Genomic DNA, 25,265 nt, shown 5'->3' with positions numbered 1-25,265 from the left:
GTAAGTGCTGGAGTTTCTACCTTCAATATGTCCTGTTAGAGATGTCATTTTGAGTGAGATTCCTCGACAAAAGACTCAGACCATTTTGGTACAGTAAGCTGACTTTTAATCTCTTGACAAAGCAGTCCTGTTGGACAGACACATTCCACCGACAGCAGTAAGATAAGATACAGGACGAAGTTGTCACAGCAGGATAGAATACAAACATTTACTCTGCCCCCTCATTTCCTCTCCGGACAGAGACCGAGAAACAAGCGACAAATGATTCTACATACTACTAATCACAACCTGCCAATACTCAACACATCCATAGCCAAGGATTTCATATAACATTATTCACTTATTTGTTTGTCTTTATTTTATCATGTTTCATTGTACACCACACTCAGTCACTTATTTGTAATAATTTAATATTCAGTATTCATACAATGTCAACTAACGTCTAGACAAGTGGAACACAATTTCAGAAGATGCACCACACAGGATACATTACACAAGTAAGATATGTCCATGATAAAATGTACTCTGAATTAATCATTCATTTCATAATAGCTAATATTTTTTATTTATTGGCTGTTGCTAAGACTCAAGGGTGTTGTGAAGAGGGGTAGGTTTGTATGAGGTGAGTACGATATGGATACTGAAACAGGGGTTTGTGGGTAGGCTAATGAGCCCATATACTATTATTACCAACAGGGTCAAAAATACAACAAACTACAGACAGAGTCCACTGGTAGAAAGGGGGGTCAACTCACATCTCTCAAACAGCAATGGAACGCATGAGTGACATGGGAGCGGGAGAGGTGCACTGTATAGGTGTGTGTGTGTATATAGGTTTCTATGTATAGACCATCACTGATTGGGTTGTTGGTGGTTTTAAACCTGATGTCTTCACTCACCCCCTTGACCACTGAGAGAGGGAAGAAAGAAAAAAGGGAAGAACAGAAAAGAAAAGGAAAAAGTTGATAAGCCATGCCAAAATCAGTGTCCCCCGCCCCAACACGTATTACACAGTTCCAATGATATTCAACACACGTTCTCCTGTTACGGTCACTGCTCTTGGAAACACTTTCAGGGTCAAAAAATCTCATCTTGGACTGGCAACACTTATAAATGGTCTTCCTGAAAACAACTTCAATGTTTGAGCTTTCCTTGGGAGGAAAGGAGAAAGGATGCCATGTAACAGTATTGAGATGAACCGTTAGGGTCTTGTCTGTCTCCTTGCCTCCTCTCAGGCTGAGCAGCTACTCTGAGTCTGGTGTGATTGGTGGACAGCTCTCATTAAGCCGTCCAATAAGAACATATTGCACTTTCTATTTAGATCCCGCCTCGCTAAGGTACTGAGTTTCACTAGTGGGGAAGTGGTTCATTGGTGAAGTGGTTCCTTGACAAGTGGGAGAGGACGAGGTTTTAGCAGGAGACCCTCTAGTTCACAACCCCCCCAGCACTCGTGGCATGAGTACAGAGACTGAAGCACAGAGAGAAACATGTCTTCAAATGTGCCTTAGGGAGCTGGTCAAGGAGGATTTTACACCGATCTACACCAGATCCACAGGAGGCTGCTGAGGGGAGGACGGCTCATAATGATCAACGGAGCGAATGGAATGGCATCAAACCCATGGAAACCATGTCCTTGCCCGTCCTCCCCAATTAAGGTGCCACCAACCTCCTGTGACCAGATCACAGTTAGTCTGAACACCTGAACAATCGTTGTATCATTGCAGACACAGGAATACATCATCATCATGGTTATCACATCACATAAGAATGGGCCTTCACAGTGACGCAAGGCCTGGTGGCTACAGAAGGTAGGACATGGACACAGATGCAGAACGTTCCACACGTTCTCTTCACCCTCACTCCTACTGAAGGGGAGGAAGAGATCTTTTATTTTGGGGTTCGCGTTTATTTTTCCTCTCTCTTGCTCCCCCCTCCACCCTTACTTTGAGGGAGGCTGTTGTGAAGAGCTGCTGAGATCTCTGATTGGTGTGTGTGTTGGGTGTGAAGGATAGTGTGGATTCACATGTAGGGGCTGAGTGGTGGAAAGGGGGGCGTGTTAGAGAAAAGATGGGTGTCAGGGGGTCCCAAGGGGCAAAAAAGGGGGCTTCTAGGAGTCAAAAGGAGGTAGTGGGCTCTCGGGTGAGGGCCCACCCTTGCATGGCCCGCTATTCAATAAAAATGGAAAGTAGAAACAGATAGGAAAGAGGACATAATGAAGCCAGATTAAGTGAAGGATGAACAAGTGAATGAAACATAACGAGAGAAAATGTCCCCAAACTCAGAGGCGAGGAAACACTGTCGTGATGTTAGATATAATAGGACACATGAATCAGTGTATCATAAATAATACATAGAAATCACAGAGATAGATACCACATTGTGACACATGAGAGTCAGTACCATTAATGTATATATTTTCTCTTTGGGTGTTTTTCCGACTAAAAGGGCCCTTGCCCATCTATGTCAGGTTTGTCCGAGCCTGTGACTTTAGGGACCAGTATGGATCATGATGATCATAGCAGAAGACAACAAAAAGAAAGCTGTTGTTCAGATGCAGTTATCCCTTCTGATCCACTCCACTTTCCTAGATAGATGGATAATGCATCTACTCCCGAGAGAGATTCGACACACAGAATAACATGTCAACCAGAACAAAAAAGATCATTATCAATATCCCAAATTATCAGAGAAAAAAATATAATTCAGATATGAGAGGAAGAAAGAAAGTCAGCAACCAGAAATACCCATCTGAAGGGGAGGGTGAGAAAGAAAAAATATTTCAGCATAGCATTCCTTAACCCTCTCGTCCATATTTGCTGAATCCACCCACGCATACACTGCCCTGTCCGTTTAAGTGTGTGACTACTTACACATGTAAATGTGTGTGTCTGAGTGTGTGTAAATGTGTTCGAATTCTTATCTACAATGGTCCTTAATATACAGTGGAGGGTGAATGCATTTCTCTGTATTGGGGGTATACAATGTGTCTGTCTGTCTGTGGGTTTGTGCGTGTGTGTGACGTGACTGTGTCATTTAGTAGAGAAGGGAGAGGAGAAAGAAGGGTCAGGTCTAGGTAAGGAAGGTTGCTCTGCAGTCCTTGGTCTCTCTGCCGTGGGGTAGGTGGTGAGTCGGAGGGGAAGGGGGCTCAGTAGTCTAGTGGGTTGGTGAGGGCGGGGGTCTTCGGCTGCCAAGAGGACCATGGATACACACATAGACGGACAGACAGAAACACAGGGACAGAGGGACACAGATATAAGCGAAGACAGGGATGAGTTAGGATTGTCACTCTGGCTGGGTGTCTCCCCCTTACGCACAAGCGGTATAACTCAACGCCACTCTGACATACTACTACACACACAGCTATATGGGACAATGTGGGAGAATACAATCAGACATAACAGCTAACACACTAAAACACATAATTCCTGCAGATTTCATGAATCTTGGAATATACTGCATACAGTATATAGATTCAACTAAAATATAAACGCAACATGTAAAGTGTTGGTCCCATGTTTCATGAGCTGAAATAAAAGATCCCAGAAATGTTCCATATGTACAAAAAGCTTTTCTCTCAAATTTTGTGCACAAATTTGTTTACATCACTGTTAGTGAGCATTTCTCCTTGTCAAGATAATCCATCCACCTGACAGGTGTGGCAAATCAAGAAGCTGATTAAACAGCATGATCATTACACAGGTGCACCTTGTGCTGGGGACAACAAAAGGCCACTCGAAAATGTGCAGTTTTGTCACATAACACAATGCCACAGATGTCTCACGTTTTGAGGGAGCGTGCAACTGTCATGCTGACTGCAGGATTGTCCACCGGAGCTGTTGCCAGAAAATTAAATATAAATTTCTCTACCATAAGCCGCCTCCAACCGCAGACCACGTGTAACCATGCCAGCTCAGGACCTCCACATCCGGCTTCTTCACCTGTGGTATGGTCCAGCCACCCGGACAGCTGATGAAACTGTGGGTTTGCACAACCGTAGAATTTCTTCACAAACTGTCAGAAGCCGTCTCAAGGAAGCTCATCTATGTGCTCGTCGTCCTCACCAGGGTCTTGACCTGATTGCAGTTCGGTGTCGTAACCGACTTCAGTGAACAAATGCTCACCTTCGATGGCCACTGGCATGCTGGAGAAGTGTGCTCTTCACGGATGAATCCCAGTTTTAACTGTACTGGGCAGATGGCAGATAGTGTACGGTGTTGTGTGGGCGAACAGTTTGCTGATGTCAACATTGTGAACAGAGTGCCCCATGCTGGTAGTGGGGTTATGGTATGGGCAGGCATAAGCGAACACAATTTGATTTTATAGATGGCAATTTGAATGAACATAGGTGCCGTGACAAGATCCTGAGGCCCATTGTTGTGCCATTCATCCGCCACCATCACCTCATGTTTCAGAATGATAATGCACGGCCCCATGTTGCAAGGATCTGTACACAATTCCTGGAAGCTGAACATGTTCCAGTTCTTCCATGACCTGCATCCTCACCAGACATGTCACCCATTGAGCATGTTTGGGATGCTCTGGATCAACATGTACGACAGCGTTTTCCAATTCCCGCCAATATCCAGCGACTTCGCACAGCCATTGAAGAGGAGTGGGACAACATTCCACAGGCCACAATCAACAGCCTGATCAACTCTATGCGAAGGAGATGTCGCGCAGCATGAGGCAAATCCTGGTCACACCAGATACTGACTGGTTTTCTGATCCACGCACCTATCTTTTTTTAAGGTATCTGTGACCAACAGATGCATATCTGTATTCCCAGTCATGTGAAATACATAGATTAGGGCCTAATGAAATTATTTCAATTGACTGATTTCCTTATATGAACTGTAACTCAGTAAAATCTTTGAAATTGTTGCATGTTGCGTTTATATTTTTGTTCAGTGTACATAGTTTCCATTGGTGACAGGCAGTTGTTTTGGTGCCCAGAAGAGGGCAGTATAGCTCCACTATATTATCATCCATAATATTCTCCTCTTTCAACCCAATCAGCATGCAAAACGTGAGCAATAGAGGGTTGCATTTCACCCCTCCAGCTGTGTGATTATAACTGCTACAAAGGGTACATAACACATGTATAATCTCCATAGTAGTTCTGCCATGATCATCAAGGCTATGCTATCTTTACTTCACTATCAAAAGAGGGGCTAGTTAGCATAAATGCTAAAAAGTAGATTTCAACTATAGGAGGCAGGGTAAATGATGACCGCCAGAATAGCTAGTTGGATAAACGTTAACTAGACATAACATACCCTTTAGAAATCACTATCACCACCCACAGTACAGCCTTTCTCTGACAGCTTCCCTAGGCTCTATTGAATACTATGTTGACATTTAGACAGGATAAATATAGCACAGCAATGTGTCACGCCACCAAACAATCAGAGACAGGACTGGGGACGGGGTGAGATGTCATGAGCCGACACTGACACAAACCCATGACCTTTGACTTCTGACCCCTAACAAGCAGCTCCGGTCAGGTGTGTGCGTGCGCGTGTGTGTATATGCATGTGTGTGTATGTGTGAGTGTGTGTGTGTCTGAGTGTGTGTATGCATGTGCGTATCTAGAGGTATCCTCTGACTTTTTTCATCGACACAAACCTCTCCCAAACTAGAAAATAAACTTGACTTCAGCAGACAATAACAAAATAACAGCAAGGCTCACACAGTGACACAAATGCACAAACGACCTGTGTGTGTGCTTGTGTGTGTTTGTCCATGCAATGCTAAAAGAGGCATTAGGGAGTGCTCTGAAAAAAAGGAGAGTGTGATGGGCATGCAGTGAGGTGACGGTATCTAAGAGAAAGCAGCATGAGGAAGAGGAGGATGAAGATGATGACAGTGATTAGTACCAAACGTACCAGAAGCGTTAGTCCTCATTGGTCACTGATAGTGATTCTGAAAGAGGAACCATAGTCAACGGTGGGATAGAGGTGTGGTGAAGGAGATGGACAGGAAGAGGAATGCAAACAAACACATACAGGTTACAGTGCAGGAGAGACCCACGTCGCATGACAAAGCACTGCTCTCCCCATGGACCAATCAGATTTGGAGCATTATTTGAAAGTTATTTGGGGTAATTGGTTTCAACACGGCTGCCTTAGAGCCATTGTTTGAGGGTTATTTAGATGTTTGAGGGTGTGTGTGAGCAAGAGCAGTGTCAGGCAATGTGTGTGTCTCCCTAAGTAAGGCAAGCTGCTGCCCTGACCGTGAGTTCACATCAGATCAGTACAGTGTCCATTAGCTCACAACCACAGGCAAGCACAAGGCAAACGTTAGCAGTGCGGAGGCAGTTTAACAGAGAACGAAAATGAAAAACGCCCCCTCTCGCTCGCTCTCATTCTCTCTCTGTCCCTATCCGCCCCTCTCTTTCTCTCTCTGTTTATTTCCAACACGGAGATAGGATAGATAAGAGACACTATTCCTAAACTATAAAGACTAAGGTTGGGAGAGGGGGATATAGGATAGTTCTCTAGTACAAAACTATATTCTAGCAAAGGACTCAACCAACCACAGAGGAGGCCACTAGACTAATAGTGAGAGGCTACTGGTGAGGGCTATTAGGGGAATGATAAGAACATGTGGCCTTAAGTCAAGGCACAGCTTTACCACTAATAGTAAATGTAATTAAAGCCGTTGGTTCCTGGGAGGTTCTAGTAGTGTGTAGGAAATGTAAGTCAGTAACGCCTGAAACCTTCTTGGCAGTTAGCAATGTAAATCGGTACAACAACCTAAGTCAAAGATATGTTAGGTGTGTGTGTGGCAATGTTTTACTACAGGAGCTGGGCTTTTGGAAGGGTCCATCTATGACATGTCTCTCATCCATCCTACCTCTACCTCCCATCTGTTCTCTAGCTCTCAGCACCCTCTGGACCTAACGTTCTCTGTCTATCTGGCTCTGTCCTCTATCACACCAAGCTCTCTCCCCTCTCATTTACCTCCATCAATCCTCCTGGCGTCTTCACATCCCCCTTAGCAACAGAGAGCATTGACACTTCAGCTTAGATGTGATTTCATCATCATCACCATCATCACCACTCTCATAGTATATCACTTACACAACCTCATTGGCTTGTCTGTCTCCCTGTAGGACCTAGTGTAGTGTCACACGTTGATAGGCTTGGGGACTTTTTGCATTGAGATGTAACGTTTGGGTTCGGTTTCACTCACCTGGGCACACCGGGGGGTGCGCGGTTAGGCCGGGAGGGGACTGATGGGGGGGGCCCACCGAAAGGGTCCGGGGAGGCCCCTGGGCGAGAGGGGACAGGGGGTCCAGGAGGGAGACCAGGGGCTGAGCCACGGGAGACAGGGCGACCAGGGGGACCTGGGGGAGCCCTTCTGTTCGGAGTGGGACTGCTGGCTGGGGACCTGAGGGGGGAGGGGGAGAGAGAGAGAGGCTGAGTGCTTCGGCAGGCAGTTCTCTTTCACACCAGCAGGGGAGGCCACAACATCAGTCCTACTCCCCTCATCCTTTACTCCCCACTCTCTTCTATTCCCTTATTACCCCTCTCCTTCCTTCCATCCATACCTTTTACTCAGAGCTGTTGTCCTCCTTCCATCCCCTCCTTCCTCTTCCTTCCTCCCTCCATCCATCCATACCTTCACCCATATAATTTGCCCTCATTCCCTTCCTCTCCTTTCCTCCCTCTCTCCCTCCATTCGTACCTTCCCCCGGAGTTGTTTCCCCCCGGCCTCAGCCAGGAGTCGTCTACAGGCGGCGGCATGGCGGTGGTGACAGTGGTAGTGCTGATGTCACCGATGATGTTTAGGGCCTCCCTCAGGGCGTGGTACATGCGGAGCATCTCGTCGCGGTGATGGGCCTGCTCCTGGGACTCCTCCATCAGGCTGTTCTGGTCCCCAGAGTGGTACAGGTTGGCCAGCAGCTCCGCGTTGATGAACTCCTTGGTCTGTGTGGAGGAGGGGGAAGAGAGGGGGAGAGTAAAGGTGAGGAATGGGGGGAGTTGGAGATTTACGTTTTTGTTTACAACAATAACCTAGGAAAAAGTGGCTGTGGAGATGAAAGAGGGTTTTCTTCCTCCCTTGCACTTAATTGACCCATTCTTGTCACTGATTGGTAAGAGATTTCACAGGCCAGCTGGTTTCCCAAGTCTAAACCAATCAGACACAGATTCAAAGACAAGGATGAAAATCCGCTGGCCCTACGACTCCACAAGCAAAAGCGACCAATGGGGACTCACGTTGTTGATCATGAGGTACATGATGGTCTTGGGCATGAGGTCCCTGATGGTCTTGTTGACGATGGCCATGTAGGAGTCCACCAGGTTGCGGATGGTCTCCACCTGCCTCTCCAGCTGGGGGTCCATGGAGTGCATGAAGTTATCTGAGCCGTTCTCTCCGTCTCCACTTTCACTCTGCTGGAGGACAAGGCCAGGGAGGGGGGTTGGAGGATGAGAAGAGAGGTAGAGGGACAGGGATAGAGGGAAGGAGAGAGAGGCAAAAGGAGAGGGATGGGGAGAGGGAGAAAGAGAAAGAGAGAAATATGTGAATGAGAGTTGAGAAAGAGAACGATGGAGACAAGTGATCGCTCTAATCACACAACGTATTGAAATAATCCTCAATATCACACATCATTAATTACATCTACTATATAGTCCTAAACTGGCTCTAAAGAGAAATAACCTCAAACTGAGCCAGCACACACACACTACTGGTGCTAGCTAACCGTGTGACTGCTTTCAGACGAGAGCCATTGGAGACAACGTGTCTCCTTCTGAACCACTTTATCTTGGCTCACGCCCCAATGATAATTCCTTCATTTGCTTAGCCTACTCCAATCAGATGGTTGTATAATACAGCTATGGCAGAACCCTGATGAGAGCGACATTTGAACTTCCTGGTTTGGTGCGAATGATGAATGACTGGGCCGTTGATTAGAAACAGCACCAATGAGGCGAGACGAAAAAGGAGACTGTGCCTGTATAAATCTTTAGGGCCAATCAGAGTTCAGTATCAAATTCAATTGCCAATGCTAGCTTGAGCATAGGTGAAGGGAAAGGGGTGAAGAGTTGGAATAGACATCACGACACAAAGCACATACCTTGCCCTCCTTTTCCTATAGGGTCCAACAGCAATGAAGGACATATTGAGGAAAAGAATGACGGAGGGAGAGAAAGAGAGAGAGGGAAAGAGAGATGGTGTTAAATGTTAGATGACTGGCGCCACTAGTACTGTGAAAGCAAACCATCATCACAATCAGCTATACTGTATGTTTTGGACCGGCGGAGTTACTGACGAAATGTACAGGTTTGTGTGTGTGTGTGGTACCGTGACGCGTTCAGGATACACCCCGGCTCTAAGGAAGGAGGCCTTCCACCCATCTATGTCGTCCTGAGTCTCGCAGGCCAACTCCAGCTGACGGTAGTCCTTATACACATTCCTGTGGACACGAAGGGGAAAGTCTGAGAGTGTGTGTGTGTGTGTGTGCGTGTGCGTGTGCGTGTGCGTGTGTGTGTGTGTGTGTGTGTGTGTGTGTGTGTGTGTGTGTGTGTGTGTGTGTGTGTGTGTGTGGTTTGATAGTGAGTAGGATTTACATATAGGTAACTGCCAAAATAAAGGAAATACCAACATAAAGTAAAGTCAAATCAAATCAAGCCTTATTTATACAGCACATTTCAGACATGGAATGCAACACAATGTACTTCACAGGGAATAAATGAATAAATAAACAAAACAAACAAGATAAAAATAAAAAAAAGAATGACAAAAACTGAACGACTAAAAGTGTCTTAATAGGGTGTTAGGCCACCACGAGACAGAACAGCTTCAATGCACCTCGCCATAGATTCGACACGTGTCTGGAACTCTATTGGAGAGACGGAATACCATTCTTCCACAAGAAATTCTATAATTGGGTGTTTTGTTGATGGTGGTGGAAAACGCTGTCTCAGGCACCGCTTTAGAATCTCCCATAAGTATTCAATTGTGTTGAGATCTGGTGACTGAGACGACCATGGCTTGTGGTTTACATTGTTTTCATGCTTGTCAAACCATTCAGTGACCACTCGTGCCCTGTAGATGGGGGAATTGTCATCCTATGGGGGTATAGCCATGGTAGCCAAAATAATGGCCTGCCCAGTATTTTTATACATGACCCTAAGCATGATGGTATGTTAATTGCTTAATTAACTCAGGAACCACACCTGTTTGAAAACACCTGCTTTCAATATACTTTGTATCCCTCATTTACTCAAGGGTTTCCATTATTTTGGCAGTTACCTGTACATTCTTGTGGGAGTGAGTGGGACGTGTCACAGTACTGAGCTACATGGTAAGGAGTAGGAGAGGGATGTTTGCATGCCTGCGTGCTTGTGTGGGTGCTTGCCTTGATGGAACAGAGAATATGTGTGGTCAATGTGTGTGGAGAGATGTTTTGTGTGGATTCAGCTATATTACTTTACTTTTTGAGGTCTGAAAAGATTTGACAAACTATAATTTATGATTGAAATGTCCACCAAAGAACTAACCTTTGCTCAGTGTTGAACAGGGCGAATATCTGCTTGCTCGACATGAAGCTCTTCTCCACATCCCTCAGCCTCAGATTGTCCACTTGGAGCATGTACTTCTTCTCTTTCTCCTGCAGGGGGCAGAGTCAACAATAGACAGGTTAGAGAAAGTACAGCATGAACCCAAAAAGACACAGAGAGAGAAAGAGAGTCAGAAAGTCAGACAGAAATAAAGAAAGACAGGCAAAGAGCGAGAGAGGCTGATTAAATTAATGACAGAGAAAGAAGGAGAGGGATACATATACAGAGGGAGAGAGGGAGGGGTGGAAAATAGGCCCAGCAAAGTGCCTGGTTGTGATTAAAGCAGTGTAACTGTAAGTAGCACAGAAGAGAGAGGGGGGCAGGCGAGCCTTACAGCACACAGCCTTCACCACAGCAGCCTGGTGCACGCAGAAAGGAGGTAGGGCGAGGGCAAAAGCGAGAGAATTGCTAGACTTTCCTTGACTATACGAGAGAGAGAGAGAGAGAGAGAGAGAGAGCTAGACTTTCCTTGACTACACGAGAGAGAGAGAGAGAGAGAGAGAGAGAGAGCTAGACTTTCCTTGACTACACGAGAGAGAGAGAGAGAGAGAGAGAGAGAGAGAGAGCTAGACTTTCCTTGACTACACGAGAGAGAGAGAGAGAGAGAGAGAGAGAGAGAGAGAGAGAGAGAGAGAGAGAGAGAGAGAGAGAGAGAGAGAGAGAGAGAGAGAGAGAGAGAGAGAGAGAGAGAGAGAGAGAGAGAGAGAGAGAGAGAGAGAGAGAGAGAGAGAGAGAGAGAGCCCAAAGCTCAGAAAGCCAGTCGAAAGAGACCCAGAATCCGGGGATGTGAACCACAGAAGTGAATCCAGGGCTAAAGACCCAGACCTGGGCAGATGGGCAAAGTAACACACACCCTGTGGTCACACTCCACTGAGCTTCACAACCCACTGTTACTAAAAGGAGCCATCCTACCCAGTGTGTGTGTTTTTGGTTTTACTATCCTTGTGGTGACCAAAAGTCCTCATAAGGATAGTAAAACAATGAACATTTGTACAAGTGGGGACATTTCGCTGGTCCCCACAAGGGAAAAAGCTATTTTAGGCTTAGGGGTTAGGTTTAGGGTTATGGTTACAATTAGGGTTTGGGGTTAAGATTAGGGTTCGGTTTAGGGTTTAGGAAAATGTGGATTTTGTGTGTGTGTGTGTGTGTGTGTGTGTGTGTGTGTGTGTGTGTGTGTGTGTGTGTGTGTGTGTGTGTGTGTGTGTGTGTGTGTGTGTGTGTGCGTGCGTGCGTGCGTGCGTGCGTGCGTGCGTGCGTGCGTGCGTGCGTGCGTGCGTGCGTGCGCTGTCTTACACGTTGATCCAGAGCATCCCAAACATGCTCAATGGGTGACATGTCTGGTGAGTGTGCAGGCCATGGAAGAACTGTAACATGTTCAGCTTCCAGGAATTGTGTACAGATCCTTGTGACATGGGGCCGTGCATTATCATTCTGAAACATGAGGTGATGGCGGCGGATGAATGGCACGACAATGGGCCTCAGGATCTCGTCACAATATCTCTGTGCATTCAAATTGCCAATGATAAAGTGCAATTGTGTTCGTTGTCCGTAGCTTATGCCTGCTCATACCATAACCCCACCGCCACTCACAATGTTGACATCAGCAAACCGCTCGCCCACACAACGCCATACACGCTGTCTGCCATCTGCCCGGTACAGTTAAAACCAGGATTAATCCATGAAGAGCACACTTCTCCAGCATGCCAGTGGCCATCGAAGGTGAGCATTTGCCCACAGACATCTGTGGCATTGTGTTATGTGATAAAACTGCACATTTTAGTGGCCTTTTATTGTCACCAGCCCAATAATGATCATGCTGTTTAATCAGCTTCTTGATATGCCACACCTGTCAGGTGGATGGATTATCTTGGCAAAGGAGAAATGCTCACTAACAGGGATGTAAGCAAATTTGTGCACAGAATTTGAGAGAATTTTTTTGTTGTTGTGCGTATGGAACATTTCTGGGATCTTTATTTCAACTCATGAAATATGAGACCAACACTTCACATTTTGCGTCTATATTTTTGTTTGGTGTAGAACATGACAACACGTGAGTCAGTCTCCACGTAGTTACTCTATTGTATGCTCTACCTCAAAATGCACAAACTCCCCTATGACTACGGAAAAGCACAGTTTCTCTTCAACTTTAGAAACGTGTCCAACCACGGCCCTTCCCTTCCTAGCTCTGCCCAACCCATTCCCTGTACATACACCATAACCAACCTCCCCTCATCAAAAGGGTTCAGACCCGCACAGTCAAACGGTCAGAGCCCCCTAAGGACGGACACACACACACACACATACACACCGCTGTGGAGTGACACTTAACAGGCCAAGTTTGTGTGCCCAGGTGTCCACTACCGGAGACTAAACACGTGGTTACCAGGGACACAGAGGGTGACGTCACCACACTAAACAAGTCCCAGTCCTCCCTCGACTCTCTCATCCCAGGGAGGGAGCGGCCTTTCACTGACTCACACATTTTCCTTTCCCCTGGCCAGCGCAACAAAAAAAACGAAACAAGGGAAAAGTGAGGAGAGGGAGGGAGGTTTGAAGAGAGGCAGAGAGAGTGGGAATGAAAGAGAGAGACAGAGTGAGAGAGTGAGGAGAGAGAGAGAGAGAGAGAGAGAGAGAAAAAAATAAAGAGAGTGAAACAGAGGGACAAACTAGAGAGGAGGGGGGTAAAAGAGATAGACCAGAGAGATGGAGGGATTAGGAGGGAGATGGAGGAGTGTGAGGAGAAGAGGAGGAGCCAGAGTGACATAGAGTGGGCACTAAGCCATGGATGGCCCTATAGACACAGACTAATACACTGCACTCTGAGGATTCACTGTGCACTTTATCACTCAGACAGACTGCTATAACACACACACACACGGATTGTGTATGGAAGTCATCAGGAGGTGTGTGTCGGGGCAGACCTAGAACTCCCCCTCTCCTCCCTCCATCTCCCAGTAGAGACTGAGGGAGACTGCAGACAGACCGAGTGATTCTCCATATGTTCCTATAAAACCAGCAACGTCAGCCCGGCAGCATGGGACACACTAAAGGTCAGACAAACACACCCGTGCGCATACACACACACACAGACACGCACACACACACACTACTCTATGACAGACCACACATCTGAGCAGATACAGATAAACTCTCTTCTGGAAAAGATTCAGCTCAGCGAGTGTGTGAGAACATGTAACACACCTAAACATTTAAGACACCAACACACCCAGCCCTTTACTTAAACCTCACTCCGGTCAGTGTTGATGCTAGGTATGTATAAACCTATCAGACAAACCACAGAGTGAGGAGTTGAAATACTTTCCATTGTTTTGTTTAGCTTGTGACTAATACCAGCCTAATTATAAAGCCAGAGGAAGTTCACGTTGGATTCATAAACACACTTCACGTCCCACTCCAACCCCTGCTTGGGTAATCCAAACAAGGGCCCCACACAAATGCTCCCTCCAAGACACACACACACACTCATACACACACACACACACTTGCTAACACATTTGTATTTCAGCACACATACACACAGCATTCAACACATTCATACAATATATTTATTTATATATATATGTATGAAAGAGTATATATATATATATATACACACTACCGTTCAAAGGTTTGGGTCACTTAAAAATGTCCTTGTTTTTGAAAGAAAATCAATTTTTTTGTCAATTAAAATAACATCAAATTGATCAGAAATACAGTGTAGACATTATTAATGTTGTAAATGACTATTGTAGCTGGAAAAGGCTGATTTTTTATGGAATATCTACATAGGTGTACAGAGGCCCATTATCAATAACCATCACTCCTGTGTCCCAATGGCACGTTGTGTTAGCTAATCCAAGTTGATAATTTTAAAAGGCTAATTGATCATTAGAAAACCCTTTTGCAATTATGTTAGCACAGCTGAAAACCTTTGTTCTGATTAAAGAAGCAATAAAACTGGCCTTCTTTAGACTACTTGAGTATCTGGAGCATCAGCATTTGTGGGTTCGATTACAGGCTTAAAATGGCCAGACACAAATAACTTTCTTCTGAAACTCATCAGTCTATTCTTGTTCTGACAAATGAAGGCTATTTCATGCGAGAAATTGCCAAGAAACTGAAGATCTCGTTCAACACTGTGTACTACTCCCTTCACAGAACAGTGCAAACTGGCCCTAACCAGAATAGAAAGAAGAGTGGGAGGCCCCGGTGCACAACTGAGCAAGAGGACAAGTGCATTAGAGTGTCTAGTTTGAGAAACAGACGCCTCACATGTCCTCAACTGGCAGCTTCATTAAATAGTACTCGCAAAACACCAGTCTCAACGTCAACTGTGAAGAGGTGACTCCGGGATGCTGGCCTTCTCGGCAGAGTTGCAAAGAAAAAGACATATCTCAGACTGGCCAATAAAAATAAAAGATTAAGATGGGCAAAAGAACACAGACACTGGACAGAGGAACTCTGCCTAGAAGCCCAGCCTCCCGGAGTCGCCTCTTCACAGTTGACGTTGAGACTGGTGTTTTGCGAGTACTATTTAATGAAGCTGCCAGTGATAAACTTAGATTAGCTAACACAACGTGCCATTGGAACACAGGACTGATGGTTGCTGATAATTGGCCTCTGTACGCCTATGTAGATATTCCATTAAAAAATCTGCCGTTTCCAGCTACAATAGTCATTTACAACATTAACAATATCTACACTATATTTCTGATCAATGTTATTTTAATCGACAAAAAATATGATTTTCTTTCAAAAACAAGGACATTTCTAAGTGACGCCAAACTTTTTAACGGTAGTGTATATATATATATTTGCAAATACAAATATATACACACACACACACACACACACACTGGTCCAACACATACACACACCCACACACTGGTCCTACACACACCCACACACTGGTCCAACACACACACACACACACACACACACACACACACACACACACACACACACACACACACACACACACACACACACACACACACACACACACACACACACACACACACACACACACACATACACACACCCACACACTGGTCCAACACACACACACACACACACACACACCGCTGGTCTTTGGGAGTTGTTGTGGGAGTGAGAAGGTTGCATCTGGTTCAGGAGAGTGTGGCTTTTCAGGTACATAAGGTTAGAAGGGTTGTTCCTTTAAGAGTTGTGTGTGTGCGTGTATAAAGCACATTTGCCTGTGTGTACGTGTGTGTACGTGTGTGTACGTGTGTGTACGTGTGTGTACGTGTGTATATGTGTGTGTACGTGTGTGTACGTGTGTGTACGTGTGTGTGTGTGTGTGTGTGTGTGTGTGTGTGTGTGTGTGTGTGTGTGTGTGTGTGTGTGTGTGTGTGTGTGTGTGTGTGTGTGTGTGTGTGTGTGTGTGTGTGTGTGTGTGTGTGTGTGGAGACAGATTGAAAAGTGCTGGTGACTTGGGTTTGCATCAAAGCCTGGAGAAAACCAGCACAGCATCTGGGAGCAATAACGTTGCTCCTAACCCCTCATTACCACAGCGACTGGGCCTTGGGCGGGGGCCAACGGCAATTTTCTAAATGCTCTTTCTTTCCCCTCCCTACCTCCCTCCATTTCTCCTCCTTCATTCTCTTTCTTTCCCCTCCCTACCTCCCTCCATTTCTCCTCCTTCATTCTCTTTCTTTCCCCTCCCTCCATTTCTCCTCCTTCATTCTCTTTCTTTCATTCTCAATAAAAGAGCGTCTACATTGCTTGGACTATGATCTCAGAGGCTGCTTGCGTTGAACGAAAACTTCTAATGTGGGCAAAAACTTTTCCAACTCTCTCTTGCAGTGTGATGAGTGAACATGAGATGAGACATGAGAGTTGTGAACCATGGAGAGGGCTTAGGTTTGGGACCTGTCTGAATCCCTGTCCTTTATTGAACACAGAGGACGTGAAGAGAGAGAGGAAGGGAGAGAGACATAGAGAGGAAGGGAGAGAGACATAGAGAGGAAGGGAGAGAGACATAGAGAGGAAGGGAGAGAGACATAGAGAGGAAGGGAGAGAGACATAGAAAGGAAGGGAGAGAGACATAGAGAGGAAGGGAGAGAGACATAGAGAGGAAGAGAAACGGGGGGATAGAAGGGCTTGATTCCATTATGAATCAGAGGTTAAGGGAGATAGGAGAGATCAGAAAGTAGTAAAGAGAAAGAGGGACTAGATGAGGGAAAGTGACTGTGGTTCATTTGGGCCGGCGCTACCCTAAGAAGGGCTCCTGCACCTTACGGGTCCAAAGTGGAGTTGGATAGAAAGTAGGATAAAAGTACTAACTCTAACCCTTATGTTCATCCCTAGCTTAACCCTAACCCATCCAAGGATGCCCCAGCTCCCAATTCCAAATGTAACCACTTCAACTTTAGTTCCTCCTTTTACCGTAAGATAGAGAGGAACATGTTCCAAACATCCCGACAACCAGCTAGGTATATGTTCCCTTAGTAACATGAGGGAAGAAGCCAGAGGGTGAATAGTCGATGACACAATCTCCTTGAAACCTTAATACAACTTTACGACTCTATTCATTTATAGTAACACACAATGCTGCCAAACTGTAAAAACATGCACAGCAAATAATTTACTACAGTAACATTTTCCTCTGCTAAAATTAGGCTATTTCGAGACAACGTGTAAAAAAGTGTGGCGCTGGACTTCAGTCTCCACTCAACGTCTTGGAAAACATTTGGCAAACCATTGGCAACCCTAAGGCTCTTTTTGTGCTTTGCATAGTGTCCTGTGTGAATGACCACAAATAAAAACGAATCTCTAAGAGAAGGAGGCAAGGTTTTCTACTACAGATTAACAATGCCTCAATCAACCAGCACAGCAGCAGTTGAATGCAGGTTTACAAGTCAATGATATTTCCCTCTTTAGTGGGTAATTGCTAAATGTCTAATTATTTGTTATATTTATCTCAGTCATAGGTCATTCCAACACCTCTGGAGCAAACGGTGACCTTTTACAATCAATGTTGACCACCAGCAGTCAAAGGGGGTTGGGAGGCTCTGTCTCACACGATCCCTGCTGACCACATAAACACATGTGAACATTCCCACACCGCTGGGGAGGGTCATCAACGAGAGGGCAATGTTGAGTTAACGAGTGTGTGTGCATGTATATGTCGTCTATAAATCTCCAACACTTCAGTACGTTCAAAGAGACTAGTCTGCAATCACACACACACACACACAAGTCCACATAAAAAATCGTCAACGTGCACAAACACAGAAATCATGAGGGACCCAAATATTTTAGTGGTTGTACACAAGCAAACACACACACAAATACATACACACACAAAACCAATGTGGTTTTCCTGTATCACAATGTTGCCTATTGTGCTAAGCTTGCTCTGAATTGCTTCCCTTACTGTAGCTCTTGTGAAGTATAGTTGGAATGAGAGGAGGAAGCCATATATATAAATATATACTTCTATGAACTTTTGAGGGATATGAAACTCTGTAGAGGTGAGTTGGGGAGTATGGAGGGAACACGAAAGAAGAAAACGTATTGAAAGAAAAACAGACGCCACAGATGTTTATCTCATCAACCAGGGCTGGAAAGAGAATTATTCACCCTGCCTGCTTGACTTGCTCCTTCCCTCGTTCCTTCTCTTGCTGTCTCCTCTACCAGGCAGGGGTCGCCTCTCATTCCGCTCATCTCAATTACTTTCTCTCTTTCCCTCTCTTTCTACTGTTCCCCCCACTTCCTCTCTCTACGCTCTCTCTACCTCTACCTCTCCCTCTCTCTTGCCCCCACTGGTTCTAGGTGAACCCCTGCTACCTAGTGCATTACTGCTCTCCTTATCATCAGATATTGTTGTTTATTTGAAATAGCTATCATACAACTCTCTGAAAGCCCCACTCTAAAGCTGAAATGTAAGCAAACTGTACAGCAGGACCAACTGGAGTATGTCTGACAACAACCGTTGGTCTGACTGTGTCTCACACACGTACCAACTTCCGTGGATGATGCAATGTGTGAATAGGGAAAACAATGTGGTCAGTTCTGGTGCGAATAGAGAATAGGAGTGAGGAAATGTGTAGACATCCCTCTATACTTCCCCATGGCAAAAGAAATGGGGGGGACTAAATAGTTTGGCATATGGCAGCATTACTCTGATCCAAAACTACTCATTGAAATTTGACATACTATCTAATTTCATTTAGAAGTTTACAATCCTGAGGTTTTCTTTGAGCATTTCTTACTAATCCATCTGGAGTGAAAGCATAGAATATGATTTGAGTCAGCTTGTATGGTTTTGGCTTCAGACAAAGCTCCTCCATAGTGCTCAAAGGCTTACACACATTATTGCACGCACACATATATGCACACATGGACGCACTCACGTGCACACACACACACACACACACACACACACACACACACACACATACACATTCACACAGTCCCTCACACACACACACACACGTTTGTTTTACTATCCTTGTTAAGGTTGCAAATTCTGGGAACTTTCAATAAATTCCCTGTTTTTCCCAAAATCCCAACAAGGATTTCTGGAAAATGTTGGTAAAACTAATCCTTGAGAGGAACGAACAACTGATTCAAATCCTATTTTCCCTAACCCCTAAACCTAACCTTAACCCTAACCCCTAAACCTAACCTTAACCCTAACCTCTTACCCTAACCCCTAAACCTAACCTTAACCCTAACCCCTAAACCTAACCTTAACCCTAACCCTAACCCCTAAACCTAACCTTAACCCTAACCCCTAACCCCTAAACCTAACCTTAACCCTAACCCCTAAACCTAACCTTAACCCTAACCTCTTACCCTAACCCCTAAACCTAACCTTAACCCTAACCCCTAAACCTAACCTTAACCCTAACCCCTAAACCTAACCTTAACCCTAACCCCTAAACCTAACCTTAACCCTAACCCCTAAACCTAACCTTAACCCTAACCCCTAAACCTAACTTTAACCCTAACCTCTTACCCTAACCTTAACCCTAACCCCTAAACCTAACCTTAACCCTAACCTCTTACCCTAACCTTAACCCTAACCCCTAAACCTAACCTTAACCCTAACCTCTTACCCTAACCTTAATTGTAACCCCTAAACCTAACCTTAACCCTAACCTCTTACCCTAACCTTAATTGTAACCCTAACCCTAAACCTAAAAATCATGACAAGGCTGGATAAGTTGGAGTCAGTATTGGTTTTCAGTGTGTCTGGCCTGGCGTCATAGACAAAGGATGTGAGTTGAAGTTGAGGCTTCTTGGATGTCCAAACTGTGGAAACAATGTTGGTGCAGCCACAGCCACCCTCCATCCCTCATTCCTTCACTCTGCTATTCATTTCTTGAAAAACTTGAAAAATCCCTTTCTTTCCCACTCTCCATCTCTTTGACTTACCTCATGCTTTACCTCTGTTTCCTCTCAGTAGTGCTGCCCTAGCTCTCTCCCTCTCTCTCAGTAGTGCTGCCCTAGCTCTCTCCCTCTCTCTCTCAGTAGTGCTGCCCTAGCTCTCTCCCTCTCTCTCAGTAGTGCTGCCCTAGCTCTCGCTCTCTCTCAGTAGTGCTGCCCTAGCTCTCCCTCTCTCTCAGTAGTGCTGCCCTAGCTCTCCCTCTCTCTCAGTAGTGCTGCCCTAGCTCTCCCTCTCTCTCAGTAGTGCTGCCCTAGCTCTCTCCCTCTCTCTCAGTAGTGCTGCCCTAGCTCTCTCTCTCTCTCTCAGTAGTGCTGCCCTAGCTCTCTCTCTCTCTCAGTAGTGCTGCCCTAGCTCTCTCTCTCTCTCTCTCTCTCAGTAGTGCTGCTCTAGCTCTCTCCCTCTCTCTCAGTAGTGCTGCCCTAGCTCTCTCTCTCTCTCTCAGTAGTGCTGCCCTAGCTCTCTCTCTCTCTCTCTCAGTAGTGCTGCCCTAGCTCTCTCTCTCTCAGTAGTGCTGCCCTAGCTCTCTCCCTCTCTCTCAGTAGTGCTGCCCTAGCTTTCTCCCTCTCTCTCAGTAGTGCTGCCCTAGCTCTCTCTCTCTCTCTCAGTAGTGCTGCCCTAGCTCTCTCCCTCTCTCTCAGTAGTGCTGCCCTAGCTCTCTCCCTCTCTCTCAGTAGTGCTGCCCTAGCTCTCCCTCTCTCTCAGTAGTGCTGCCCTAGCTCTCGCTCTCTCTCAGTAGTGCTGCCCTAGCTCTCTCCCTCTCTCTCAGTAGTGCTGCCCTAGCTCTCGCTCTCTCTCAGTAGTGCTGCCCTAGCTCTCGCTCTCTCTCAGTAGTGCTGCCCTAGCTCTCCCTCTCTCTCAGTAGTGCTGCCCTAGCTCTCTCCCTCTCTCTCAGTAGTGCTGCCCTAGCTCTCCCTCTCTCTCAGTAGTGCTGCCCTAGCTCTCTCCCTCTCTCTCAGTAGTGCTGCCCTAGCTCTCGCTCTCTCTCAGTAGTGCTGCCCTAGCTCTCGCTCTCTCTCAGTAGTGCTGCCCTAGCTCTCCCTCTCTCTCAGTAGTGCTGCCCTAGCTCTCTCCCTCTCTCTCAGTAGTGCTGCCCTAGCTCTCCCTCTCTCTCAGTAGTGCTGCCCTAGCTCTCCCTCTCTCTCAGTAGTGCTGCCCTAGCTCTCCCTCTCTCTCAGTAGTGCTGCCCTAGCTCTCTCCCTCTCTCTCAGTAGTGCTGCCCTAGCTCTCTCTCTGTCTCAGTAGTGCTGCCCTAGCTCTCTCCTTCTCTCTCAGTAGTGCTGCCCTAGCTCTCTCTCTCTCTCTCAGTAGTGCTGCCCTAGCTCTCTCCCTCTCTCTCAGTAGGGCTGCCCTAGCTCTCTCCCTCTCTCTCAGTAGTGCGGCCCTAGCTCTCTCCCTCTCTCTCAGTAGTGCTGCTCTAGCTCTCTCCCTCTCTCTCAGTAGTGCTGCCCTAGCTCTCTCCCTCTCTCTCAGTAGTGCTGCTCTAGCTCTCTCCCTCTCTCTCAGTAGTGCTGCCCTAGCTCTCTCCCTCTCTCTCAGTAGTGCTGCCCTATCTCTCTCTCTCTCTCAGTAGTGCTGCCCTAGCTCTCTCTCTCTCTCTCAGTAGTGCTGCTCTAGCTCTCTCCCTCTCTCTCAGTAGTGCTGCCCTAGCTCTCTCTCTCTCTCTCAGTAGTGCTGCCCTAGCTCTCTCTCTCTCTCAGTAGTGCTGCCCTAGCTCTCTCCCTCTCTCTCAGTAGTGCTGCCCTAGCTCTCTCTCTCTCTCGGTAGTGCTGCCCTAGCTCTCTCTCTCTCTCAGTAGTGCTGCCCTAGCTCTCTCTCTCTCTCAGTAGTGCTGCCCTAGCTCTCTCCCTCTCTCTCAGTAGTGCTGCCCTAGCTCTCTCCCTCTCTCTCAGTAGTGCTGCCCTAGCTCTCTCTCTCTCTCAGTAGTGCTGCCCTAGCTCTCTCCCTCTCTCTCAGTAGTGCTGCCCTAGCTCTCTCCCTCTCTCTCAGTAGTGCTGCCCTAGCTCTCGCTCTCTCTCAGTAGTGCAGCCCTAGCTCTCTCCCTCTCTCTCAGTAGTGCTGCCCTAGCTCTCCCTCTCTCTCAGTAGTGCTGCCCTAGCTCTCTCCCTCTCTTTCAGTAGTGCTGCCCTAGCTCTCTCTCTCTCTCAGTAGTGCTGCCCTAGCTCTCTCCCTCTCTCTCAGTAGTGCTGCCCTAGCTCTCTCTCTCTCTCTCTCAGTAGTGCTGCCCTAGCTCTCTCCCTCTCTCTCAGTAGGGCTGCCCTAGCTCTCTCCCTCTCTCTCAGTAGTGCGGCCCTAGCTCTCTCCCTCTCTCTCAGTAGTGCTGCTCTAGCTCTCTCCCTCTCTCTCAGTAGTGCTGCCCTAGCTCTCTCCCTCTCTCTCAGTAGTGCTGCCCTAGCTCTCTCCCTCTCTCTCAGTAGTGCTGCCCTAGCTCTCCCTCTCTCTCAGTAGTGCTGCCCTAGCTCTCTCCCTCTCTCTCAGTAGTGCTGCTCTAGCTCTCTCCCTCTCTCTCAGTAGTGCTGCCCTAGCTCTCTCCCTCTCTCTCAGTAGTGCTGCACTAGCTCTCCCTCTCTCTCTCAGTAGTGCTGCCCTAGCTCTCTCCCTCTCTCTCAGTAGTGCTGCCCTAGCTCTCTCCCTCTCTCTCAGTAGTGCTGCCCTAGCTCTCCCTTTCTCTCAGTAGTGCTGCCCTAGCTCTCCCTCTCTCTCTCAGTAGTGCTGCCCTAGCTCTCCCTTTCTCTCAGTAGTGCTGCCCTAGCTCTCCCTCTCTCTCTCAGTAGTGCTGCCCTAGCTCTCTCTCTCTCAGTAGTGCTGCCCTAGCTCTCCCTCTCTCTCAGTAGTGCTGCCCTAGCTCTCTCTCTCTCTCAGTAGTGCTGCCCTAGCTCTCCCTCTCTCTCAGTAGTGCTGCCCTAGCTCTCTCTCTCTCTCTCTCTCTCAGTAGTGCTGCCCTAGCTCTCCCTCTCTCTCTCAGTAGTGCTGCCCTAGCTCTCTCTCTCAGTAGTGCTGCCCTAGCTCTCTCTCCCTCTCTCTCAGTAGTGCTGCCCTAGCTCTCCCTCTCTCTCTCAGTAGTGCTGCCCTAGCTCTCCCTCTCTCTCAGTAGTGCTGCCCTAGCTCTCTCTCTCTCTCTCTCTCAGTAGTGCTGCCCTAGCTCTCCCTCTCTTTCAGTAGTGCTGCCCTAGCTCTCCCTCTCTCTCAGTAGTGCTGCCCTAGCTCTCTCTCTCTCTCTCAGTAGTGCTGCCCTAGCTCTCCCTCTCTCTCAGTAGTGCTGCCCTAGCTCTCTCCCTCTCTCTCAGTAGTGCTGCTCTAGCTCTCTCCCTCTCTCTCAGTAGTGCTGCCCTAGCTCTCTCCCTCTCTCTCAGTAGTGCTGCCCTAGCTCTCCCTCTCTCTCAGTAGTGCTGCCCTAGCTCTCCCTCTCTCTCAGTAGTGCTGCCCTAGCTCTCTCCCTCTCTCTCAGTAGTGCTGCCCTAGCTCTCTCCCTCTCTCTCAGTAGTGCTGCCCTAGCTCTCTCCCTCTCTCTCAGTAGTGCTGCACTAGCTCTCCCTCTCTCAGTAGTGCTGCCCTAGCTCTCTCCCTCTCTCTCAGTAGTGCTGCCCTAGCTCTCGCTCTCTCTCAGTAGTGCTGCCCTAGCTCTCTCCCTCTCTCTCAGTAGTGCTGCCCTAGCTCTCGCTCTCTCTCAGTAGTGCTGCCCTAGCTCTCCCTCTCTCTCAGTAGTGCTGCCCTAGCTCTCCCTCTCTCTCAGTAGTGCTGCCCTAGCTCTCTCACTCTCTCTCAGTAGTGCTGCCCTAGCTCTCTCTCTCTCAGTAGTGCTGCCCTAGCTCTCTCTCTCTCTCAGTAGTGCTGCCCTAGCTCTCTCTCTCTCTCTCTCTCTCAGTAGTGCTGCTCTAGCTCTCTCCCTCTCTCTCAGTAGTGCTGCCCTAGCTCTCTCTCTCTCTCTCTCTCAGTAGTGCTGCCCTAGCTCTCTCTCTCTCTCAGTAGTGCTGCCCTAGCTCTCTCCCTCTCTCTCAGTAGTGCTGCCCTAGCTCTCTCCCTCTCTCTCAGTAGTGCTGCCCTAGCTCTCTCTCTCTCTCTCAGTAGTGCTGCCCTAGCTCTCTCCCTCTCTTTCAGTAGTGCTGCCCTAGCTCTCTCCCTCTCTCTCAGTAGTGCTGCCCTAGCTCTCGCTCTCTCTCAGTAGTGCTGCCCTAGCTCTCCCTCTCTCTCAGTTGTGCGGCCCTAGCTCTCTCCCTCTCTCTCAGTAGTGCTGCCCTAGCTCTCTCCCTCTCTCTCAGTAGTGCTGCCCTAGCTCTCTCCCTCTCTCTCAGTAGTGCTAACCTAGCTCTCTCTCTCTCTCAGTAGTGCTGCCCTAGCTCTCTCCCTCTCTCTCAGTAGTGCTGCCCTAGCTCTCTCCCTCTCTCTCAGTAGTGCTGCCCTAGCTCTCTCCCTCTCTCTCAGTAGTGCTGCCCTAGCTCTCTCTCTCTCTCAGTAGTGCTGCCCTAGCTCTCTCTCTCTCTCTCAGTAGTGCTGCTCTAGCTCTCTCCCTCTCTCTCAGTAGTGCTGCCCTAGCTCTCTCTCTCTCTCTCTCAGTAGTGCTGCCCTAGCTCTCTCTCTCTCTCAGTAGTGCTGCCCTAGCTCTCTCTCTCTCTCTCAGTAGTGCTGCCCTAGCTCTCTCCCTCTCTCTCAGTAGTGCTGCCCTAGCTCTCTCTCTCTCTCTCAGTAGTGCTGCCCTAGCTCTCTCCCTCTCTCTCAGTAGTGCTGCCCTAGCTCTCGCTCTCTCTCAGTAGTGCTGCCCTAGCTCTCCCTCTCTCTCAGTAGTGCGGCCCTAGCTCTCTCCCTCTCTCTCAGTAGTGCTGCCCTAGCTCTCTCTCTCTCTCGGTAGTGCTGCCCTAGCTCTCTCTCTCTCTCAGTAGTGCTGCCCTAGCTCTCCCTCTCTCTCAGTAGTGCTGCCCTAGCTCTCTCCCTCTCTCTCAGTAGTGCTGCTCTAGCTCTCTCCCTCTCTCTCAGTAGTGCTGCCCTAGCTCTCTCCCTCTCTCTCAGTAGTGCTGCACTAGCTCTCCCTCTCTCTCTCAGTAGTGCTGCCCTAGCTCTCTCCCTCTCTCTGTAGTGCTGCCCTAGCTCTCTCCCTCTCTCTCAGTAGTGCTGCCCTAGCTCTCCCTTTCTCTCAGTAGTGCTGCCCTAGCTCTCCCTCTCTCTCTCAGTAGTGCTGCCCTAGCTCTCCCTTTCTCTCAGTAGTGCTGCCCTAGCTCTCCCTCTCTCTCTCAGTAGTGCTGCCCTAGCTCTCTCTCTCTCAGTAGTGCTGCCCTAGCTCTCCCTCT

At 47.6% G+C, this 25,265-nt stretch overlaps 1 protein-coding gene across 11 annotated transcripts in view; it reads right to left on the bottom strand.

Annotated features, from left to right (window-relative positions):
* Positions 1-89: 89 nt before the first annotated feature.
* The window catches only part of LOC139552299 (dynamin-1-like), an 82,351-nt gene continuing 57,175 nt past the window's right edge, over positions 90-25,265 (bottom strand). For 3 of the 11 annotated variants that reach the window (XM_071363901.1, XM_071363906.1, XM_071363899.1), the window contains 7 exons: positions 10,509-10,618; positions 9,310-9,421; positions 9,083-9,097; positions 8,223-8,399; positions 7,690-7,931; positions 7,195-7,392; positions 90-3,184 (listed from right to left, as the gene is read on the bottom strand). In XM_071363901.1, coding sequence (XP_071220002.1) covers positions 3,154-3,184; positions 7,195-7,392; positions 7,690-7,931; positions 8,223-8,399; positions 9,083-9,097; positions 9,310-9,421; positions 10,509-10,618 — 885 coding nt within the window. In that variant the 3' untranslated portion in view covers positions 90-3,153. Of the gene's footprint in view, positions 3,185-5,885; positions 5,923-6,962; positions 6,996-7,194; positions 7,393-7,689; positions 7,932-8,222; positions 8,400-9,082; positions 9,098-9,309; positions 9,422-10,508; positions 10,619-25,265 lie in introns of all 11 variants that reach the window. The other 8 variants (XM_071363907.1, XM_071363902.1, XR_011670409.1 and 5 more) reach the window with 7 other exon arrangements.

Source organism: Salvelinus alpinus, chromosome 24 (assembly GCF_045679555.1).
Source record: "Salvelinus alpinus chromosome 24, SLU_Salpinus.1, whole genome shotgun sequence".
Classification (NCBI taxonomy): domain Eukaryota; kingdom Metazoa; phylum Chordata; class Actinopteri; order Salmoniformes; family Salmonidae; genus Salvelinus; species Salvelinus alpinus.
Note: the sequence above shows the minus strand (reverse complement) of the source record. Positions and strands in the feature narration are given on the sequence as shown.